General features: G+C 43.9%; 1 protein-coding gene across 9 annotated transcripts in view; it reads left to right on the top strand.

Annotated features, from left to right (window-relative positions):
* The first annotated feature begins 322 nt into the window (after window positions 1–322).
* The window catches only part of LOC125463255 (histidine ammonia-lyase-like), a 30,898-nt gene continuing 9,654 nt past the window's right edge, over window positions 323–21,566 (top strand). For 2 of the 9 annotated variants that reach the window (XM_048554292.2, XM_048554293.2), the window contains exons 1-17: window positions 324–750; window positions 1,390–1,444; window positions 2,687–2,708; window positions 3,734–3,808; window positions 3,892–3,964; window positions 4,127–4,193; window positions 4,273–4,310; window positions 6,101–6,226; window positions 8,863–9,002; window positions 11,199–11,246; window positions 11,936–12,083; window positions 12,666–12,761; window positions 12,855–12,913; window positions 13,005–13,085; window positions 14,515–14,580; window positions 16,319–16,423; window positions 21,364–21,498. In XM_048554292.2, the coding sequence (XP_048410249.1) occupies window positions 504–750; window positions 1,390–1,444; window positions 2,687–2,708; window positions 3,734–3,808; window positions 3,892–3,964; window positions 4,127–4,193; window positions 4,273–4,310; window positions 6,101–6,226; window positions 8,863–9,002; window positions 11,199–11,246; window positions 11,936–12,083; window positions 12,666–12,761; window positions 12,855–12,913; window positions 13,005–13,085; window positions 14,515–14,580; window positions 16,319–16,423; window positions 21,364–21,474 (1,557 nt within the window). In that variant the 5' untranslated portion in view covers window positions 324–503 and the 3' untranslated portion in view covers window positions 21,475–21,498. Of the gene's footprint in view, window positions 751–1,389; window positions 1,445–2,686; window positions 2,709–3,733; window positions 3,809–3,891; window positions 3,965–4,126; window positions 4,194–4,272; window positions 4,311–6,100; window positions 6,227–8,862; window positions 9,003–11,198; window positions 11,247–11,935; window positions 12,084–12,665; window positions 12,762–12,854; window positions 12,914–13,004; window positions 13,086–14,514; window positions 14,581–16,318; window positions 16,485–18,228; window positions 18,561–21,363; window positions 21,499–21,566 lie in introns of those variants that run through there. The other 7 variants (XR_007249796.2, XR_007249795.2, XM_048554290.2 and 4 more) reach the window with 7 other exon arrangements.

Raw genomic sequence — 21,566 nt, 5'->3', positions numbered from 1 at the left:
ATACTTTTCTCCTTCATTTTTATCGAGTTAATTATGAAATGAAAGCTGTGTGCTGGGATGGTTTTTTCTGTGCAACTGACGAAGAGAGGGTTAAAAAGACAGGCGCATATTGGCCCTCCTCACCTGGTTGTAGCATTCATATACCACATATTATAGCCTCTCATTGGATAACCATGGAACAGAAGCAACCAAAAGACATTTGCTTGTGTCATTTTAAGCCATGTCCCAGTCACTCTGTCAATGAAAACACCCAAAATATAATAAATTAGGTTTTAACCCAATTCAGAATAAATTAAAGCCAAACTAGTTCTTACACTGATTCTGTCCAACACTGGTTGACAGTTTAAATGAGAATTCACATTTGAAGTCATTAGTAAAGTTTTAGATTTTACAGCAAAAACTGATCAATTTTAAGATATTTATTCATTGACAGAAGCCTTTATAAATTATAATTGGGACATATTTGAAAATCCTGCCCAGGAACTCTGACAATCGTTGCAGGAATGCTGTGTTTCACTGTCCGTGTGAGGCAGGAGTGGATGATCATTCCCTGTAAAGACCCTTCCCTTAATATTCACTGGTTGGGACAAGAGGCTCTGACACGCTACAGAGAGAGGCAAGTGTACTGTGGTGATCTGCACTGCATAGATGATGTGAAGTTCTCAGTGAGACGCTGTCAGGGACTGGGTCTGCTGGATCCTGGGGACACTATCAGGGATGTCCTCGAAAACAACGATTTCGTCCAGATTGGTAAGTAATTCCATGACACAACAAATGTTAAGATTCTCCTTTCCATCACCACTTCAGAGTAACTGAGGTTGGACATTTGGTAATTCCATGTACTTTCTCCGATTAAAAGAAATTGTTGTAGCATTTTTATGCGTTCGCCTCCATGGAGTTTACGAATACCATGGATACAAGCCCATGTCTTGAGCCTTCGCTCATTGTGCCCACCCTGAGGTCCTGATATCTGGGTTCAGCCCCACACTGCTCAGTCCTGTCTTTATCTGGACTGGCCCTACACCAATTTTGCTGCATCTGTGTCCCTGCCTTATAAAAGAATAACTATTACCTGACTCCCGGGAGTGCCTGCAAACCCTTTTATTTACAAACTAAATGTTAGATTTCCTCCTCCTCTGATGCTGCCTGGCCTGCTGTGTTCCTCCTGCTCCACGCTGTTACCTTTGACTGCAGTATCTGCAGTTCTTGCTATCATAGTGAAGACTCTGTTTTCCAGCTATCCACCACAGTTCCATTCCCCTTAGAGTATCAATAGCATGTGACTGTATAATGTCAGAGTACATTGTCATATCATTAGCATATGCACATGGCAACAGTTAAACAGGTTTTACCATCATTAATTGTGTATTCTAAACTTCTCCATCACAGTTATCCAAGGGGACACTGATGAAATTGATCCACTGACGTCTGACATGGTCTCTCAGTATCCTTTCCATTGGCTTTCTTTCGAACATTTAGGGAAACCCCCTCCACGTGTTTCACTGTGGGGTTTGGCTCGTTTTTCTTAGAAGTTGCACTTGACAGTAATTGATATAAAAGTCTGTTTCACTCAGTGTCTTCATTTTTAAGGAGTTTGTTTGTCTGATGCTATTTCGATTCTTGCAATCATATAATTCATCAGATTATCAAAAAGTGGAAGGCGACTTGGTCCATCTGAAAACGCCCCCAAGTCTCTCATTTTAACATCCCATTGCTTCATTTTAGTAACCACTATTCTATCCAATATCAGTTCCATGCATTCAACATGCCTTGTGTGACAAATGTAATTTTCATGTATGTATCATTTCGTGGAATCATTGAATGATTCAGCAGAGAATGAATCTATTCAGCTCATTGCGTCTTTAAAGTATCTATCCAATCAAACTAGTGCGCACTCCAGTTAATTGTGTAATGTTACATAGGGGTTGTTCCCAATGTAACAGCATGTGGAACAGATTGGTTGGGGAGCATAAATCCATCTGCATTAGACCTAAGGATGACAAGATGTTGAGGTTCCAAAAAAAATTGCAGTTTCCATGGAACTGCTGATCAAACTCCCATGTAAAAGGGCTCAAATGAAACTGGATATGGAACATCTGTCCAGGTGTGGTCTCACCAATGTCCTGTACAGTTGTAGCAAAACCTCTTCATTCTTGCACTCCCATCCCTTCATAATAAATGGGCAAACATGATATCTGTCTTCCTTATTGCTTTACTTTATCTGGAAGCTTTTCTGAGTTCACCCAAGTTTCTCTGAACATCACCATTTGCAGGCTTTACATTTTTTTTTAAATTCTCCGAATCAAAACTTAACACCAAAGTTAGTCACTTCATATTTCCCCGAATTTCCCCACTCCATCTGCCAGTTTTCTGTCCACTCACTTAACCTATCTATATTCCTTTGCAGCCTCTCTAGTTCCTCCTCAAAAGCCTTCTTTCAGTCCATTTATATTCACTGGACTTCAGTCCAGATACATTATTCTTGTTATAGAGCCATAGAGTCATACAGCATGGAAACAGACCCTTTGGTCCAGCCAGTCCATGCTGACCATAATCCCAAACTACCTGCATGTGCTTGCCCATATTCATATTTATATAAAATGTTCTCTTTGTCTAAGTCATGAGTATAGATTGTAAATAGCAAGACTGATGATTTGATGGGTATATTCTTAACAACTAAATATAGACAACATCAAGAGGCTCAGCAGGTGAGTGAGGGCAGGTCTGGCATTTGAATTCCACCTTTAAACATGTGCCTGTTTGAGATTGTGGTGTAAACAGTAACATATAATAATGGTGTTATAATTCATCATTGAACGTGAGCATCACTGGCTGAGCCAGCATTTATTGCTCATCCCTAAGTGCCCTATGATTTGAATAGCTTAATATTTCAGAGGGCTGTTAGGAGCAAATCACATTGCTGTTTGTCTGGAGTCACACATAGACCAGACTGTGTAAGGATGGAAGATTTCCTTTCCTAAAGGACATAGTGATCTACGTCAGCTTTTACAACAATTGACAGTAACGTACCATTAGGTTAGCTTTTTAATTCCAGATTTTTAAATCAAACTCAAATTTCTCCACCTGCCATAGTGGGATTCAAATCCACAGAAATTAGCTTGGTTTTGTATGGTTACTAGTCCAGTGTTGCTGTCACAACAATATGGCAAATGACTCTGTAAACGTAGAATCATAGAGTCACATGGCACAGAAACAGGCCCTACAGCGCAGACCAAGTTTCCCAAACAAAACTGGTCCCATTTGCTTGCATTTGGCCCATATCCCTCTTAAACCTTCCCTATTCATGCACCTGTCCAAATGTCTTTTAAACATCATAACTGTACCTGCATCTACCACTTCGTCTGGTAGGTCATCCCGCATACGGACCACCCCCATGTGAAAACATTGCCCCTCGGGTCCCTTTTAAATCTTTCTCCTCTCACTTTAAACCATATACTCCATAGTTTTGGCCTCCCCTACCCTGGGGAAAAGACCTTGGCTATTCACCTTATCTATATCTGTCATGATTTTCTAAACCTCTGTGAGGTCACCCTTCAACCTCCTACGCTCCAGTGAAAAACATCCCAGTCTCTCCTTATAACTCAAAACCAGTTTGTATGAAGTAACAGCGAGAGGATAATTCTGATGAAGTCAAATCTAGAACAATAATAACTTGTCTCGAACAGCAGATTCCAATTCATCTTTTGACTGATCTTTCCCTCTTTGTATATAGTACATTGACTTTGATGGAAATAGCTTAACGACAGAACAGCTTGTTCAGCTTGGTGAAGCATGCTATAAAATCAAGGTGAGTTAGAAATCCACTCCCGTTTCAAGTGGTGTACAAAACATACCACAGCGAGTCATTACACAAGTGCCTGTGTCTTTTAGCTTACCTCAGAAGCAGAAAGGAGGGTCAATGAATCGAGGGGCCTTGTGGAAAAAATCGTCAATAAAGAACAAGGTGATATATTACTTCACTTAAAAACCTTTGTGTGACAAATTGACATGAATTTTGATGCACCTCTCGCCATCCAGTGTATGAAATTATCAGATAATCAACTTATGAAGCAACTTAACCTGTGTTCCTTATGGATGCTATTAGCCATAGTGTTTTAATTTACAGTGGAGTATGGAATAAACACAGGTTTCGGGAAATTTGCCAGGACTGTTATCCCCCGCGAGAAACTCAAGTGAGTATATTCTAAAGTGATGTTACTTTTGATTGTATCCCATTGCTCTCTTCATTATTAAAGCCTTTTATTTTCACAGAGAGCTACAGGAGAATGTTATCCTCTCTACAGCAGTAGGTAAGAAATATTTGATTTGATTTATTGTTGTCACCTGGGCACAGTGAAAAGTTTTGTTTTGCGTTCAGTACAGGCTGACCATACCATACAAAGGGTGGTTGATTGCCATTCTGTTTATTCCACATTTTGCTAAGACTGTAAACTTGCAAGTGACTCTTTTCTCTCTTTCCTGATGTTGCTCAGCCATCATTGCTTTAAAATATTATCAATGAAGTATAACTTAAATTTATCAGGTGATACGGTGGACCTTTGTCAAAGTTGTTTTGTTGAAAGCAAAATCTGTTCACGCTGTTTCATTGGAGGGATGAAAGCAGCTGCAAAATTCCCACACAGGAATTTATAAATGAGTAAAACCAAGCTCCACTGAGTTCAGCTATTATCAACTTGCTAGTCGCCGAATGGAATAAGAATGGAAAAAAATCAACCAAAATTGCAAGAGAAACTCAGCATCTGTGGTGAGAGAAATAAAGTTAATGTTTTCAGTCTGGTATGGCTCTTCTTCGGAACTCTGAATAACCCAGGGTTCAGATTAACAATGGAGGTGTTGACTAGCTATTCCAATCGCTTTCTATCAATTTGTCTGCAACAGATCAAGGCACGACTTGTCAACTGTAGATTCAAAATCACATGTTCCTCTACAGCCTGCTACATCGACCCCAAGTCTGTCCCAAATTACTTACTTTCCATCTCGGGAAAGGCTATTTTCTCAATTCAATCTATTTAATTTGCTTTTTAATTTGCCCCTGGGTGAGGAGGGATGAGCCTGTTCCCCTTCTTAACTCAACCTCCTCCCGTTGTTGGATGCAACAAGGTCAAGTTAGAAAAGACCCATTTCCTTGTGGATTAAAATCCCGAGCCCAAATATATTTTTATGTTAAATTAATTAAAATAGAACTAGATTCATGTAAATTTTATCTGGGTTTTCTTGAGCTATAGAAAGAATGAGTTTATTGGTGACTTAAATGTGAAAAAAGATAACAAAATTAGACACATGAACCCAGAGGAAACCCATGCAGACACAGGAAGAACATGCAAATATCAGACAGACTGTTGCCCGAGGGCCGAATCAAACTTGAGTCCCTGCCACAATGAAGCACCAGTGCTAACCGCTGAGACACATGGATTCAATTCTAATGTTTATCTTTTTGGAATTATCTCTCATTTCTAACTTTGTTTTACAACACTACCTAAAGCCCTACCATTAATTATACATCTTTGTGGTTAGCTTACAGTGAGGCCAGCAGTTTTTCTGCTGAGTGTGCAATTGGAGTTAATGTTTCTGTCAATTTACCTGTGTAAAGCTATGTCCTCCAGTCTGTTGTTCTGTGCAAGAAGAAACAGCTTGTTGTGATCTATAGTATCTGGTCATTTTAGAGTCTTAATTCACCAATTATATCACTGAAACAATTTTGTCTTTTAGTGCCAATTGATTATTGGTCAATCCCCCCATCCCCTCAGTCATGCTTGTTTATCTTTCTGTGTCCTTTCATAAGATGTGGAACTTGCTTGATAATATGGTGACCTGAACCACACACTGCGTTCTATGTATGATCACACCGATAATTTAAACAGTGGCAAAAATTCTAAATGTTGAAATCACTTTTTCAGCTCAAAATAGGCCTTTGAAAATGTCCCAGTCTCTGCTCTGCTTTCCTCACTGCCCTGGGCGTTGATGTGACAGATTCAATCAAGACAGCCAGTCTCCTTCCATCCCCCCCTACACGTTACAAGGAGCCTTAACCATTTTAGTTGCCTGAGAGATGGTAGATAAACCTCTGCTTCTTCCCCAGGTGTCGGGGATCCCTTGTCCCCAAAGAGGACCCGGATGCTGCTGGCTCTCCGAATCAATGTCCTCGCTAAGGGTTACAGTGGAATCTCTTTAGAGACCCTCAATCAAATGATCCAGGCATTTAATGGTAATGCTTTGTATGTTACTGAATTCTGCCAGCAAGGCATTTTTTCATACCCTGATGAGGGAGGGGAGCTGCCTTTTCCGCTTTGCAGGGTCAGTTAGAGGACAGGGGCTCTGGGGACTTGGCTGTATGTGGAGAAAGACTGCAGAAAGCTATGAACAGAGGGAGTCCTCATCCTTGAATCACAAGAAGAATGCATTCAAATTAAACAAGTAATAGGGAAGGCAAATGGAACGTTGGCCTCTATCTCAAAGCGAATGGAGCATAGCAGTAGGGAAGATTTGCTAAGACTATTCAAGGCACTAGTCAGATCACAGCTGGAGTACTGTGAAAAGATTAGAGCTCCTTATCTAAGGAAAAATATCCACTGGCATTGGAGGCAGCCCAGAGAAGGTTCACTAGGTGGGTACCAGTTATGAAGGCACTGTCTTATGAGGAGAGGTTGAGTGGATTGGGATAGGAGAATGAGAGGCGACTTTATTGAAACATATAAGATTCTTAAGCAACTTGACAAGGTAGATATGGGGAGGCTATTTTGCCATGTGGGAGAGTCTAGGGCATCATCTCAGAACAAGGGGTCACATATTGAAGACAGAGACAAGGAGGAATCTCTCTTTGCAGAGGGTTGCGAATCTGTGGAATTCTTTATCACAGATGGCTGTTGAGGCCGGGTCAATAAGCACATTCAAGTCTGAGATAGGCAGATTTCAATTAGGAAGGGAATCAAGGATTATGGGGGACAAGGCAGGAAAGTGGAGCTGAGAATTATTACATCATTCATGATCTCATTGAATGGCGGAGCAGACTTGATGGGCCAAAGGCCCACTTATGCTCCTATGTCCCATGGTCTGCCATTTCATCAAGGGAGGTCATGCCTGACAAATCTGCTAGAATTCTTTGAGGAAGTAACAAGCAGTGTAGACCAAGGAGAGCCAATGGATGTTATCTACCTGGGCTTCAAGGAGCCTTTGACAAGGTGCTGCACAGGAGGCCACTGAGTAAGATAAGGGCCCCATAGTATTAGATGCAAGGTGCTAGCATGGGTAGAAGATTGGCTCTCTGCCAGAAAGCAGAGAGTGGGGATAAAAGGGTCCTTCTCAGGATGGTAGCTGGTGACGTGGTGTTCCACAAGGGTCAGTGTTTGGACCACAATTTTTCACTTTATACATTAATGATCTAGATTAAGGAACTGAGGGCATTCTGGCTAAGTTTGCAAATGATACAAAGATAGGTGGAGGGACAGATAGTATTGAGGAGGTGGGGAGGCTGCAGAAGGATTTGGACAGGTTGGGAGAGTGGGCTCAGAAGTGGCAGATAGAGTGAAACTTGGGAAAGTGTGATTCATGCACTTTGTTAAGGAGAATAAAATCATGGACCATTTTCTAAATGGGGAGAACATTCAGAAGTCTGAAGCACAAAGAGACTTGGGAGCTCTAGTCCAGGATTCTCTCAAAGTAAACTTGCAGGCTGAGTCAGTAGTCAATGTTTATTTTAAGAGGACTTGAATATAAAAACAGAGATGTACTACTGAGGTTTTATAAGGCTCTGGTCAGGCCACATTTGGAATATTGTATGCAATTTTGGGTCCCATATCTCAGGAAGGATGTATGGGCCCTCGAGTGGGTTCAGAGGAAGTTCATGAAAATGGTCCCAGGAATGAAAAGCTTAACATATGAGAAATGTTTGAGCACTCTAGGACTGTACCCACTGGAGTTTAGAAGGATGAGAGAGGGGTCTAATTGAAGCTTTCAAAATACTGAATGGCCTGGACAAAGTGGATGTTGGGAAGATGCTTCCATTGGTAGGAGAGACTATGACCCCAAGGGCACAACCTTAGAGCAAAGGGAAGAATCTTTAGAACAGAGATAAGGAGAAACTTCTTCAGGCCAGAGTGATGAATCTATGGAATTCACTGCCACAGAAGGCTGTGGAGGCCAGGTCATTGAGTACATTTAAGACTGAGATAGATAAGTTCTTGATTATCAAGGGGATTAAAGGTTACAGGGAGAAAGCAGGAGAATGGGGTCGAGAAACTTATCAGCCATGATTGAATGGCGGAGCAGATTTCTGCTCCTATGTCTAATGGCCTTATGTCGGTGTTGCTCAGGCAGTGAGGAGACTATGGGGGTCCGTTTGAGTGAACAACAAATAAATCTTTGACAACCAACCCACCAACATATGGAGATGCAAGGAGGATCACTCCAACACAGTGTGAGAGCTGCAGGGTCATCCTTACTGCTGGTGACCTCCTCCCTCTGCCAGGAACTACTGACATTAATACACAACCCCTTCTCCCCTCACCTTCCCCCAGGAAAACTGCTGGAAAACTTGGTCCAAAGAGCCAGTGGACTTTTCATTTGGTGAGTGCATCAAGCTGCTGTAAAATGTCAATGGCCCAGAAAAACTATCCTGGATTGGGCCATTAATCAATCAGATCACTGCCAGCCTCTGTTAACAGGTAGCCAAGCCAACATGGCTATGGGATCGCATTTTGGAGCCTTTCCAACATGATTCCCCAGCCTGTCACTCCCGGTCTCCATTTTCATCATGCTGGGTGAGGGCATTAAAACCCTGCCACATATTTTTCTCATCAGTGATCCAGCTGATTTTTCCCTGTCCCCTTTCCTTCCCTCCTGTAGCTTCCTGCCTCTCCTACGTCCCAGAGAAGGGGACAGTCGGTGCCAGTGGCGATCTCGCTCCCCTTGCCCATCTTGGTCTGGGGCTGATGGGTGAAGGCAAAATGTGGTCACCCAAAAGTGGCTGGGCAGATGCCAAATACGTGAGTTCTCTAGTATTTGTTTTCACTATTTTTGAAGATTTCAAAAAATTAACAATTGTCATTTGGACAGGATGGAACCTTCTGTGCTGATCTGCGATCATAGTTGATCAATGATTGTACATGATCTGTGATCTTCTATCATCTATAAGCCTAAATAATCGATGATTCTGAATGATTTATGATTCTACATCATCCATGATCCTAAATGATCCATAATCCTAAACATCCTATGTGATTAATCAGAAAAAAGCCTTGAACCCCCAAGTTTAACAATTACTGCCCCATCTCCAAACTTCTTTTCCATTCCAAAATCCTTGAACGTATTGTCCCCTCCAAAGTCCATGTCCATCTTTCCTTGAAATCCATGTTGAAATCTTCTAGTCAGTTTTCTTCCCCATTACAGTGCACAAACTCTTACTGAAGTCACAAATGATTGATAAATATAAACTAATCTCTTTGTGTGTGTTGTGATTGCCATCTTGAGGCTGGACTAGTTTGTTGCTAACATCCTCTTTCCTAGACTGGGTCTAAAGGTCTTTCTGGTTTGCAGTGGTCGAGCAACAATAATTAGTGAGTCTTAAAGAAATTCTTATCTTAAACACAGCGTTGTTTATTGCACAATGGCAATCAAATGCATGTTAGATGAGTAGCTTGACATTGATACCGAGACCACTGAGAGACCTGGAGCTAAAGGTCTTCACTCTAGAAGCTCTGGATCTTTCCCCACACAAGTCCTTGTGACATGGGTGGGACATAATGCGGTCTTCAACATTAACGTTTCAGAATAATTATTGAGTGGAATACATCTCTCGGCATCCATCTGGAACTCTCTGCAGCCTTTGGTTTACCACATCCTCCTCCCCCAACACCTTCTCAGTGTTTCAGAGGTAGTAGGGACTGCAGATGCTGGAGAATCTGAGATAACAAGGTGTAGAGCTGGATGAACACAGCAGGCCAAGCAGCATCAGGGGAGCAGCAAGGCTGACTAGGCCCCAAACGTCAGCCTTCCTGCTCCTCTGATGCTGCTTGGCCTGCTGTGTTCATCGAGCTCTACACTTTGTTATCTCACCTTCTCAGTGTTATCTAGCTGGCTGGAACTACGCTCGCCTTTGGTCTGGTGTCTTCTGTCAAATCAGAGTGGGACAATAATCTACACTGGCCTCTCTTCCTGTTTCTGCATCATTACCTCAGATTCCCCCAAGGACTGACACCTGCTGCTCTCCAATTTCCCAACCTCTTGCCACCACTTCATGACATCAGCCTCCACATGTACACTGTCAAACCCGACTCTATCTCACAGCCATCTCCCTCAACTAGCCCTACTCCAATACAGCCCCTAAATTGGCCCACAGCTGATCTGTCATCCAGAACACTCAAATCCCCTAATTAACACTGGGAGGGCTGGAACCAATGCCTATAGTCTCTCTGGATACTCTGAATCTGTGTATAACTTGTGCACCATCTTTAATCCCACATGAACTTCTAACCACATTTTGATGCTCTTTCACAGCCTAGCTGCTGCTAAACCTTCGTTAGCACCCTCTTTATCCCCAAAAACTGGACCTAATGCACTCCTGCCTGGTCTGCCACATTCTACCTTCCATAATCTTGAGGTCATCCAAACCTCTTTGTGCTCTCACTTACATCAACTGCTGTTTGCCAATTCACATTGGGTTCATTGACCTGCACCAGCTCCCAGTTAAACAATGCCTTAGCTTTAAAATTCGCTGCTTTGTCATAAGTCCATATCTGCCCTGGCACTTCTCAATCTCTAAGCTCCTCCAGCACTACAACCCTCCGAGATATTTGAGTTCTTCTGATTCTGGATTCTTGAGCCACCCTTTTTGGAATAAACTGGACTTCAGTAAGGGTAGCAACGTCTTCAGTTGCCTTGGCCTTAAGCTCTAGATTTCTCATTTCCTTAAACCCACTGTCTCTTTCCCCCTTTTAAGACATTCCATAAACATGACATCTTTAAGTAAACTTGTGTTCATCTCCCCCAATGTATGTTTATACGGCTCAGTGTGATATTCTGTTTATGGTGCCTTGATGACTGACTGCAATATTTTGTTACCTTGAAGGTGCTATACAAATGCAAGACTCTGTTGTTATGCAATTAGATATGAATTGAGAGAATTCCTTGATTCTGAGTGATTTGATGATAAACTGGTCCTGACTCTACCCTCTTTCCATCAGGTTTTGCAAGCTCATGGTCTCCGGCCAATTTCACTGAAAGCAAAAGAGGTAAGAAAACGTTCTGATATTTTCTTATCCAGGAAACAGGATTTAAAGGGCATTAGAATAAAAATCTATCAGCATTACCAAATCCTATATCATTGTGAAAAATATATCTAATTGCTACTATTGCGAGACTTCTCTGTATTTTTTTCTACTGGCTGTTTATTCATTGAATTTGGCAAGGAAGTTTTCACCGGATTTAGTCCCACATCCTGCAGATCTATAAGACTTCCCTTCCTTTGATGAGATTCATTTACTTGCCAAATTATTTGGTGTTTGTTTAAAGTTTGAAACCACAAAGCTGTTTCAGTAATATCTATTTCTGTTCCAGGAACAGCTGATTACCACAGTTGCAGCCACCTTATTTACTAAATTAAACAATGATTTATCGATAATTTATGCCACTGAGTCAATTTAGCTGGTAACATTTAAACAAAGCTTGGTGGTTAACTGTCAAACATTATCGAACCAGTGCATTCTCCATGGCAATTCCTCTACCAATCTGAGCATGCTTGACAACCAATCAACACTCCCTCCTCATACAGCGTAAATATTGTTTTTCCTTTACTTTGATATTGTTGGGAATTATCCTGGTGAAATAAAACTTCTCTTTTTCAAGTTCTGTATCCCCAAATGACAACTCTATTTAATTTATATTGAAATGATTTTCAGTTCAATCGGCTGTTTGTACTTAGGGACTGGCCCTGATCAATGGCACTCAGATGATCACGTCGCTCGGTGCAGAGGCAGTGGAGAGAGCAACGGCGATAGCCAGACAGGCAGATATCATAGCAGCTCTCACCCTGGAAGTTCTGAAAGGCACCACCAGAGCCTTTGATAGTGGTGAGTGATCTTCATTCTCCTCCTCTGCCCAGTGGCTGATCTGGCCGACTGCATTGTAGTCTCTACAATGGTTAGGACAAGGAGGCAGCTTCTGAATCCAGGCCCAACCACAACAGGGATCTATCCCTATTGCGCAGGCACCAAGCTTGGCCATCCTGGCTGCCCAGCCACTCCCTCATGCTGTTGTATGTTGTAGCCTGGAGCTGTGTGTAGTGATGTTGAAAGCTGCAGTTTTGTACCATCTCAATATCCCTTTGCAGACCAGGAGTCTCCATGACTCTCACAGCCTGCCAGTGGCACCTATCGGAGGATACACAGTTTGCTGCAGAGCCTGTCCTACCACATTAGAAACACACTGTCCTTGGTCATCAGCTTCTGGAGTGGGACTCAAACCTAGAACTGCTGGGTCGGAGACAGGGACTGTATCCACAAGGCGTTCAACTGAACCATTAGGCAGACTTTATATGGACTGATCGACTGAAATAATGGGCTCCTTGATGCTGGTGCTTCCAATGATCAGCACGAGGGCTTGAACCTTTGACCTTTGGCTAACACGGTGCTGTCACTTTGTACATTTAACAGACGTCCATGACCTCCGACCTCACCCAGGCCAGATAGAAGTAGCTGCTCGGTTCCGGTCAGTCTTGCATTCCGACGTTCATCCATCTGGAATTGCAGGTAAAGCATTGGATTTGTTGTAGGAATGACTTCTCTGGCTGTTTGAAAGGTCTATGTAATTATTAACTGTGTAATGTTGTGGAACTTTGACAGAAAGCCACCAGTTCTGTGGCCACGTCCAGGATGCCTATACCCTTCGCTGCTGCCCGCAGGTAGATATTACAGATTCCTGTCTTATTCGACTTTTAACAAAGTGGCCAAGTGAGCACAGGTTTCTCCTGATCAGGGCATTCTGTTTTCCAGGTCCATGGGGTGGCCAATGATACGATCAGATTTGTGAAATCGATTCTGGTGACTGAAATGAACAGTGTCACTGATAACCCAGTATCCTTTCATGAAGCCAAACTCATATGGGGCAGAGGCCTGCTCTTACTTACAGAGTGATTTCAGTGTGAAGTAATCAGCAGTCAAATGAATGAAGACGACTCAAAAGGCAGCACATGGATCAGTTTTGGCATCAGTGTTTACTTAGGTGTTAGCTCCGAAGGCCAGTGGCATTTTTCCTTCTCAGTCAAGTTGAGTGAGTGGGCAAATGCAATGGCAGATGAAGTATACTGTGGGCAAGTATTAAAAACAGGAAGACAGATAATAATCTGAATGGCAATAGACTGGGGTAAGGAGGAGGTGCAACGAGACCTGGGTCCTTGCTTGCCAATTATTGAAAGTAAGCAGCAGGCGGTGAAAAAGACAAATGGTACATTGGTCTTCTTAGCGAGTGCTGGGAGCAGGGATGTCTTGTTACATTTGTACTGGGCCTTGGTGAGAACACATTTGGAGTAGTGTGTGCGGTTTAGGTCTCTTTATCTGAGCAAGGATGTTCTGGAGATGGTGGGAGTGTGGTCAAGGTTTACCAGACTGATTCCTGGTTTGGCAGGACTGATATATGAAGAGAGACTGGATCACTTAGGATTATATTCACCGGACTTGAGAAAAACGAAGGATATCTCACAGAAACCTATAACATTCTGACAGGACTAGACAGACTAAAATGGATTGAGATATTCCATGATGGTGGAATCCAGAACCAAGTGTCACAGTCCGAGGATATCAGGATAGGCTATTTCAGACTGAGATGAGGAGAAACGTCTTCACCCAGACATTGACGACCCTGTGGAATTCTCTGCCCCTGAGAGTGGTTAAAGCCAAATCATTGAATATTTTCAAGAAGGAGTTTGATATAATTCTTAAGGAATCAACGGGAGAAAGCGGGAACAGGGTATTGAGTTGGATGATCAGCCGTGGTCATATCGAATGGTGCACAGGCTTGAAGGGTCAAATGGCCTACCCTTGCTCCTGTTTTCTATGTTTCTATATGTTTCACTGAAAGGTGGCTTTTCAAAATCCACTCCAGAGTGTTGAGGGCAGAATCCCAGGCCAACAGCGCAGTATGCCGCTGAGGGAATCTGGCATTGTCGGAGATCTCAGAAGTCAGATGAAACTTTTAAGAAAGCTCTGTAAGGTGGTAAAAAGGATTCCATGGCACTATTGGAAGAAGACTGGATAAATACATGAATAGGAAATGTTTGGCTGGATATGGGCCAGGCACAGGCAGGTGGGACTAGTTTAGTTTGGAATTATATTCAGCATGGACTGGTTGAAATGAAGGGCCTGTTTACTTGCTGTATGACTCAATGATTCTATAAGAGAAGGTCCATTTTAAACATTGTTATTCTAACCTCGCTTTACTTCTAGTATGAAACCTCTTGTGTATCCTTCAAAATCAGAACACTTTCTTCCCTTAACCGGTTTCCAGATTGTGCTTGTGGGCAGAGGTGAAGTTATTTCATGTGGGAATTTCCATGGCGAATATCCTGCCAAAGTAAGTGTTAGGCAATTGAGACCATTTCATGGTTTTGTCCAGTATCAGATTTTACAGACTTCTAAGTGAACAAAAACACCACTACTGGAAGATACAAATAACAGAGTCCCTAAAATATGTAGCTCAATAAAATGAATTAACTATCTTCAGCCATTTATAATTTATTACTGGGGGGGTTTTCTTTATTTCTTCATGGGTATGAGTGTCAATGTTTAGGCCAGTGTTTATTATCCGTTCCTCATTGCCCTTGAGAAGGTAGTGATGAGCTGTTTTCTTGAACCGCTGCAGCTAGAGCCACAAAGCCCTTAGGGGAGGGAATTCCAGGATTCTGACCCAGTGACAGTGAAGGAACAGCATAATATTTACAAGACAGGATGGTAGTGGCTTGGAAGGGAATTTGCAGGGGATGACGTTCCCATTAATCTGCCCTTGTCCTTCCAGACGGTAGAGAGCATTTGCTTGGAAAATGTTCTCAAAAGAGGGTTTGTGAGTTAGTACATACCGTCGCGACTGTTCTTTGGTGTCAGAATGAGAGCAGATTTGAGGTGGTGCATGTGATGCCAACCAAGTGAGCTGCTTTCTCCTGGATGGTGCCTTGCTTCTTGAGTGTTGTTGGAAATACACCAATCCGGGCAAGCGAGGAGTATTCCATCACACTCCTAACTTGTGCCTTGTAGATGGTGGACAGGCTTTGGGTGAATATTACACTCTCTCTTTGGAAATGGTCATTGCCTGACATTTGTGTGGCACAAGTATTACTTGTCACACATCAATCTACGTTTGGATGCCCAGGTTTTGCCACCTTTAAGGGTGGACTGCTGCAGTGTCTGAGGAGTCCTGGGTGGTGCTGAGCATTGTCCAATCATCCGCAAATGTTCCCCCTTCTGACCTTAGGATGGAGGAAAGGTGAAGATGGTTGAGCCTAGGGCACTAGCCTGACGATACTACTTCAGTGATGGGATTCAGGTGAATAGCCTTAAATGATCACAACCACCTTCTTAGAAGGGGAGGATTTGAAGATTTCAAAAATGAGGGTCTGGAAATTATTGCAGTAATATCCAAGAATTTAATTCACTCAGATGGCATTGTCACAGGAATATAAGGCTGTATTAAAATAGCTTGAGAGAGTGCAATTCGGAAAGTGCTTTAAGAGGCGTTTTTATTGTATCACATCCTCAGTGAACCTGTAAGATTGAGCATTGTAATCGAAGGGGACTGTTCCGCTGTTTATTTCTGATGGCTGACCTGTCCCAGGAAGCAGCATCACCTTTGTCAGATACTCAGTGATGTACAGAGGACCCCACTCCCTGAGGATGCACTGAGCGGGGGAACCACAGCCGGTTCCCAATTCGGCAAAGGCCCTCAAGAGTGGAGGAGTGGGAGTCCCCGATTGGTCAGTGTCAGTGGGAGTCCAGTTCTTTGTCTGTAAACAGCGTTGGCAGTCAGCTGGCAGATGGGCTGGGAGTGAGCCCCAACAGCTTGTATCAGACAGTGTGACACAGAGACCCCTGGGCAGGCACATTGCACATTGCTCAGAGTTCCTGCTCACAAGCCTACAACCTGCCCACCCTCCCCATACCACATCCGACAATGTCATTGGCAGTCATTTGGAAGCCGATGCTCTGGGGGTGATTTAATCAGCTAAAGAGCTGGCCACCAGTATTGTTTTGAAAGCAGTTATGGTGTAATGATTATCACCCATACAACAAACAGACTGACCTTCGTCTCCTTGGAACAGGCCCTTGACTACCTGGCGATTGGTGTCCACGAGTTGGCATCAATTAGCGAGAGGAGGATCGAGAGACTGTGTAACCCATCCCTGAGTGGACTGCCTGCCTTCCTGGTTAGTGATGGGGGCCTGAACTCAGGCTTCATGATGCCTCACTGTACAGCGGCCGCATTAGGTATGAACACTTACCGACAGTGAGAGTTTGACAGGCACCCTTTTGAAAACATTGGTATAAAGTCAAAAATGCTATGAATGCTGGAAATCAAAAACAAACACAAAGAATGCAGGATAACAAAGTGTGAAGCTGGATGAACACAGCAGGCCAAGCAACATCTCAAGAGCACAAAAGCTGACATTTTGGGCCTAGACCCTTCATCAGAGAGGGGGATGGGGTGAGGGTTCTGGAATAAATAGGGAGAGAGGGGGAGGCGGACTGAAGATGGAGAGAAAAGAAGATGGGTGGAGAGGAGACTATAGGTGGGGAGGTGGGGAGGGGATAGGTCAGTCCAGGGAAGACGGACAGGTCAAGGAGGTGGGATGAGGTTAGTAGGTGGGAAATGAAGGTGCAGCTTGGGGTGGGAGGAAGGGATGGGTGAGAGGAAGAACAGGTTAGGGAGGCAGAGACAGGCTGGGCTGGTTTTGGGATGCAGTGGGTGGAGGGGAAGAGCTGGGCTGGTTGTGTGGTGCAGTGGGGGGAGGGGAGATTTTGAAGCTGGTGAAGTCCACATTGATACCATTGGGCTGCAGGGTTCCCAAGCGTAATATGAGTTGCTGTTCCTGCAACCTTCAGGTGGCATCATTGTGGCAGTGTAGGAGGTCCATGATGGACATGTCATCTAAAGATTCATATTCCGCTTGGGAACCCTGCAGCCCAATGGTATCAATGTGTACTTCACCAGCTTCAAAATCTCCCCTTCCCCCACTGCATCACACAACCAGCCCAGTTCGTCCCCTTCCCCAACTGCACCACACAACCAGCCCAGCTCTTCCCCTCCCCCCACTGCATCCCAAAACCAGCCCAGCCTGTCTCTGCCTCTCTAACCTGTTCTTCCTCTCACCCATCCCTTCCTCCCACCCCAAGCCGCACCTCCATTTCCTACCTACTAACCTCATCCCACCTCCTTGACCTGTCCGTCTTCCCTGGACTGACCTATCCCCTCCCTACCTCCCGACCTATACTCTCCTCTCCACCTATCTTCTTTTCTCTCCATCTTCGGTCCGCCTCCCCCTCTCTCCCTATTTATTCCAGAACCCTCACCCCATCCCCCTCTCTGATGAAGGGTCTAGCCCGAAACGTCAGCTTTTGTGCTCTTGAGATGCTGCTTGGCCTGCTGTGTTCAGCCAGCTTCACACTTTATTATCTTGGATTCTCCAGCATCTGCAGTTCCCATTATCTCTGATACAAAGAATGCAGGAGTAAGATAAAAATGTAAGGGCTCGGAGCAGGAGTTCAGTCCCTCGAGACCGCTCTGCCATTTAACATGGCCTCCGATTTCGTGCCACTGTCCATCACCCTTCAACCTATTATTAATTAAAAATCTGTCTTCTTCTTAAATTTATTTGGTTTCCCAGCAATGCCTGCACTCTGGGGGAATGATTTCCACAGATTCACTGTGAGAGAAATAATTTCACCTCCTGTTCTAGGTTGCCCCATATAAGGGAACATCTTGTCTACACAACAGATTTGGCAGCATCTGTGTGGAGAGAGGCAGAGAGAGAGAGAGAGAGAAAGAGAGAGAGGTGGAGTTAATATTTTGAGTTCAGTTTGACTCTTCTTCAGAACCAATTCTAAACCATCTCATCTCTCAAATAGAGCAAATATGTAGTGGATTTTGCCAGACACAGAATAACATTTCAATTTCTTTAACTGAGTGCCATAGTTTGAGAGTTACAGAAACAGAATTTCTAATGTTTTTCAGGAATTTGATGTTGGGACCAAATGAGCTCACACTTGCTGGGCCAGCTGTTTGTTCAGAAGCACTGACTTGGAGCTGGTGGCCAGTACAGAGGCAGGCAGCCAAGGTATGGGACCCTGTTGCTGGCCCCCAGGCAAAGGGCAGACGATGTTGGAAGCTGGACAGCTACTCTTGAGAGAGCTGGGTGCTGCTGAAGAGAGCAGGAGAATGTGAAGGTGCCTCAAAGTCAATGTGACTGGAGAGGGGAAGGTCATTATTACTCCTTTTCAAGGGAAAACGAATAGCTTGGCAGCGATTTAGCCCCTGCTGCTGCCTGTAGCGGCTGATACCCCAGGGTATGTCACCTGTGTAACGATGGCACTGTGCTGCACAACAGTCTAAATGTTTGGAAATTGAGGATTAAATATACATACTGCATATCGGACACCACAACCCCAATCCTATTCCCATCAAACCCAGAAAGATATCCCTGAAGTGAGAATGTGTCTTTGAACTGCTCCTGTTGTGAATCCCTATTATTCGCCTGGCTTTCTAGCCCGCCTCCCTAAGATTAGGAAAATCCTCCCCTGTCATCATTATAGCTCAAACAGAAGGCATGCAGCCCAATAGTTCCATTCTGTCTCTCCGTACAGTGGTTCAGTCGGTCCCATTCCCCTACTCTGTCCCCACCATTCTCCCTAAAGTGCTATCATCAATTGTTTCTGTTTCGATAATTCCTGCTTACATTTCTCCCCATATCATCAGCCCTCTGCATCTCAAACTGCAAGATCCTGTCCAAGCCACTCGCCATCCTGACTTGGAAATTTATCGCCATCCCTCACCGTTGCTGGGTCAAAATGCTGGAATTTCCTCCCTCAGGGCATTGTGGGTTGACCTACAGCACACGGACAGCAGCAGTTCAAGAAGGCAGCTCCCTACTCACCTTCTCAAGGGCAACTAGGGACAGGCAATAAATCTCAATGCCGTGGCAGAATGGTGAGCACACGGGTTTCTGACCGCTGCAATCCGAGTTCAGGGCTGGAAGCAGCCTATTTCCTGGTCAGTTTAGTGCTCAGCCTGGGGACGTTACTTGTTTGCAGAGGGATCTGGGAGTGTTGGTCCAGGATTCTCTAAAGGTTAACTTGCAGGTAGAGTCCGTGATTAAGAAAGTGAATGTAATGTTGTCCGTTATCTAAAGAGGGTTGGAATATAAAAGCAGTGATGCGCTTCTGAGGCTTTATAAAGCTCTAGTTAGGCCCCATTTAGAATACTGTGTCCAATTTTGAGCCCCACACCTCAGGAAGGACATACTAGCCCTGGAGCGTGTCCAGCGGAGATTCACATGGATGATCCCTGGAATGGTAGGTTTAACATATGATGAACGGCTAAGGATCCTGGGATTGTACTCATTAGAGTTGAGAAGGTCGAGGGGATGATCTAATAGAAACTTACAAGATAATGTATGGTTTAGAAGGGGTGGATGCTAGGAAGTTGTTTCTGTTAGGCGGGCAGACTAGGACCCATGGGCACAGCCTTAAAATTAGAGGGGGTAAATTTAAAACTGAAATGAAACGGCATTTCTTCAGCCAGAGAGTGGTGGGCTTGTGGAATTCATTGCCGCGGAGTGCAGTGGACGCTGGGACGTTGGATGCCTTCAAGGCAGAGATCGACAAATTCTTGATATCAGAAGGAATCAAGGGCTACAGGGAGAGTGCAGGGAAGTGGAGTTGAAAAGCCCATCAGCCATGATTTTAATGGTGGAGTGGACTTGATGGGCCGATTGGCCTTACTTCCACTCCTATGTCTTATGGTCTTATGGTCTTATGCCCATGTTGCATGAAATAATATTGAAAAACTCACCTTTGAACCTTCAAAAGATGTCCCTTAGTCCTTGTAGCATTAGCTGATGGAGACAAGGAAAATGTAGAACAGAAAGGGATGAATTGTATAAAGATGCAAACAGAAAGTACTAGAAGCTTCAAGCAGGTCAGCCAGTATCTGGGGATAAGATGAAAAAGTTACCATTTCTCATCATTGACCTTTTACAAGAAGCACTAACTCCCTTCATCAATGTTGCTTGGTTTCTAAGTGTGTCCAGAATCAGCAATTTGCAACCATTTGTGTAACATTTTGTTTATTCCGGTGAACACAGATTTAACACAGACTGACATTTCCCCAAAGTACTGCACTGTCAGAGGTGTCATCTTCTCAAGTGTCCTGCCTTCCCTCTCAGGTTGGTGTAAAGGATTCCACTGTTTTCAAGAAGAGTAGGGATGAGGCTGGTCATGGAGAAGGGGCCCCACCAATTGTCTTGGCCAACATTTACCCATCAACCAACAAATGACCTGCTCAATATCACATCGCTGTGTCTAGGATCTTCCTGTGTGCAAATTGGCCATTGATTTTACTACTTTACAAAACTGACTACACTTTAACGCAGTGGCTGTGAAATGCTTTAGGAAGTCTGGAGGTCATGTAAAAAAGAAACAAACAGGCAGGAGTGGGAGTAGGCCATTCGGTCCTTCAAGCCTGCTCCGCCGGTTCATAAGATCATATCTGGTTAGATTGTGGCCTCAACTCCACTTTTCTGTCTGTCCCTCCCAAAATCCTTGAGTTCTTCTGCTCAAAATGTGTCTAAGGTAGATTGGAAAATATTCTGTGATCCAGCCTCCACAGGTGTCTGGGGGGAGAGAATTCCATAAGCCAACAATCATGGAAGAAAATCCAGTCAGGAAATTCCTCCTCATCTCTCTCTTAAATGGAAGACCCCTTATTTCAAAGCCAGTATCCCCAGTACTGCATCCAACCCATCAAACCTTTTCAAACTCTCATTTGGGTTTTAATAGGATCACCTCTCATTCCTCTAAACTCCCATGAGTATAGATACAACCTCTTCAAGAAATACCTCATCCCAAGAATCTGTCCAATGACTTCTCTCTGAATTACTTCAAATGTACACAGCATACAGTACTCTCAGTGTGGTCTTATCATTGGTCAGCTATGAAAAGCGCTACAGTAATACTATTTTTCACTTTCCTTTTGAACAAGTTACGAGATTTCTTCATTACCAATGCAATGATGAGTTGTTCAGTACTTACACACCAACACTGAAACACTGAGAACATCCAGTCACTAGGCAATAACTTCTCATCTCCCTAGTGTCCGAGAACAAAGTGCTGTGTCATCCATCCTCTGTTGACTCTCTGTCCACCAGCGCTGCCACTGAGGACCATGTCTCCATGGGTGGATGGGCTGCCAGGAAAGCATTGAGAGTTATTGAACACGTTGAGCAAGGTAAGACTCTGTCTCGAGGGCTGTCATGTCAAACAATGAAACTAGGAGGAAGAGTAGGCCATTCAGCC

This window comes from Stegostoma tigrinum, chromosome 25, assembly GCF_030684315.1.
Source record: "Stegostoma tigrinum isolate sSteTig4 chromosome 25, sSteTig4.hap1, whole genome shotgun sequence".
Taxonomy (NCBI): Eukaryota; Metazoa; Chordata; class Chondrichthyes; order Orectolobiformes; family Stegostomatidae; genus Stegostoma; species Stegostoma tigrinum.
Note: the sequence above shows the minus strand (reverse complement) of the source record. Positions and strands in the feature narration are given on the sequence as shown.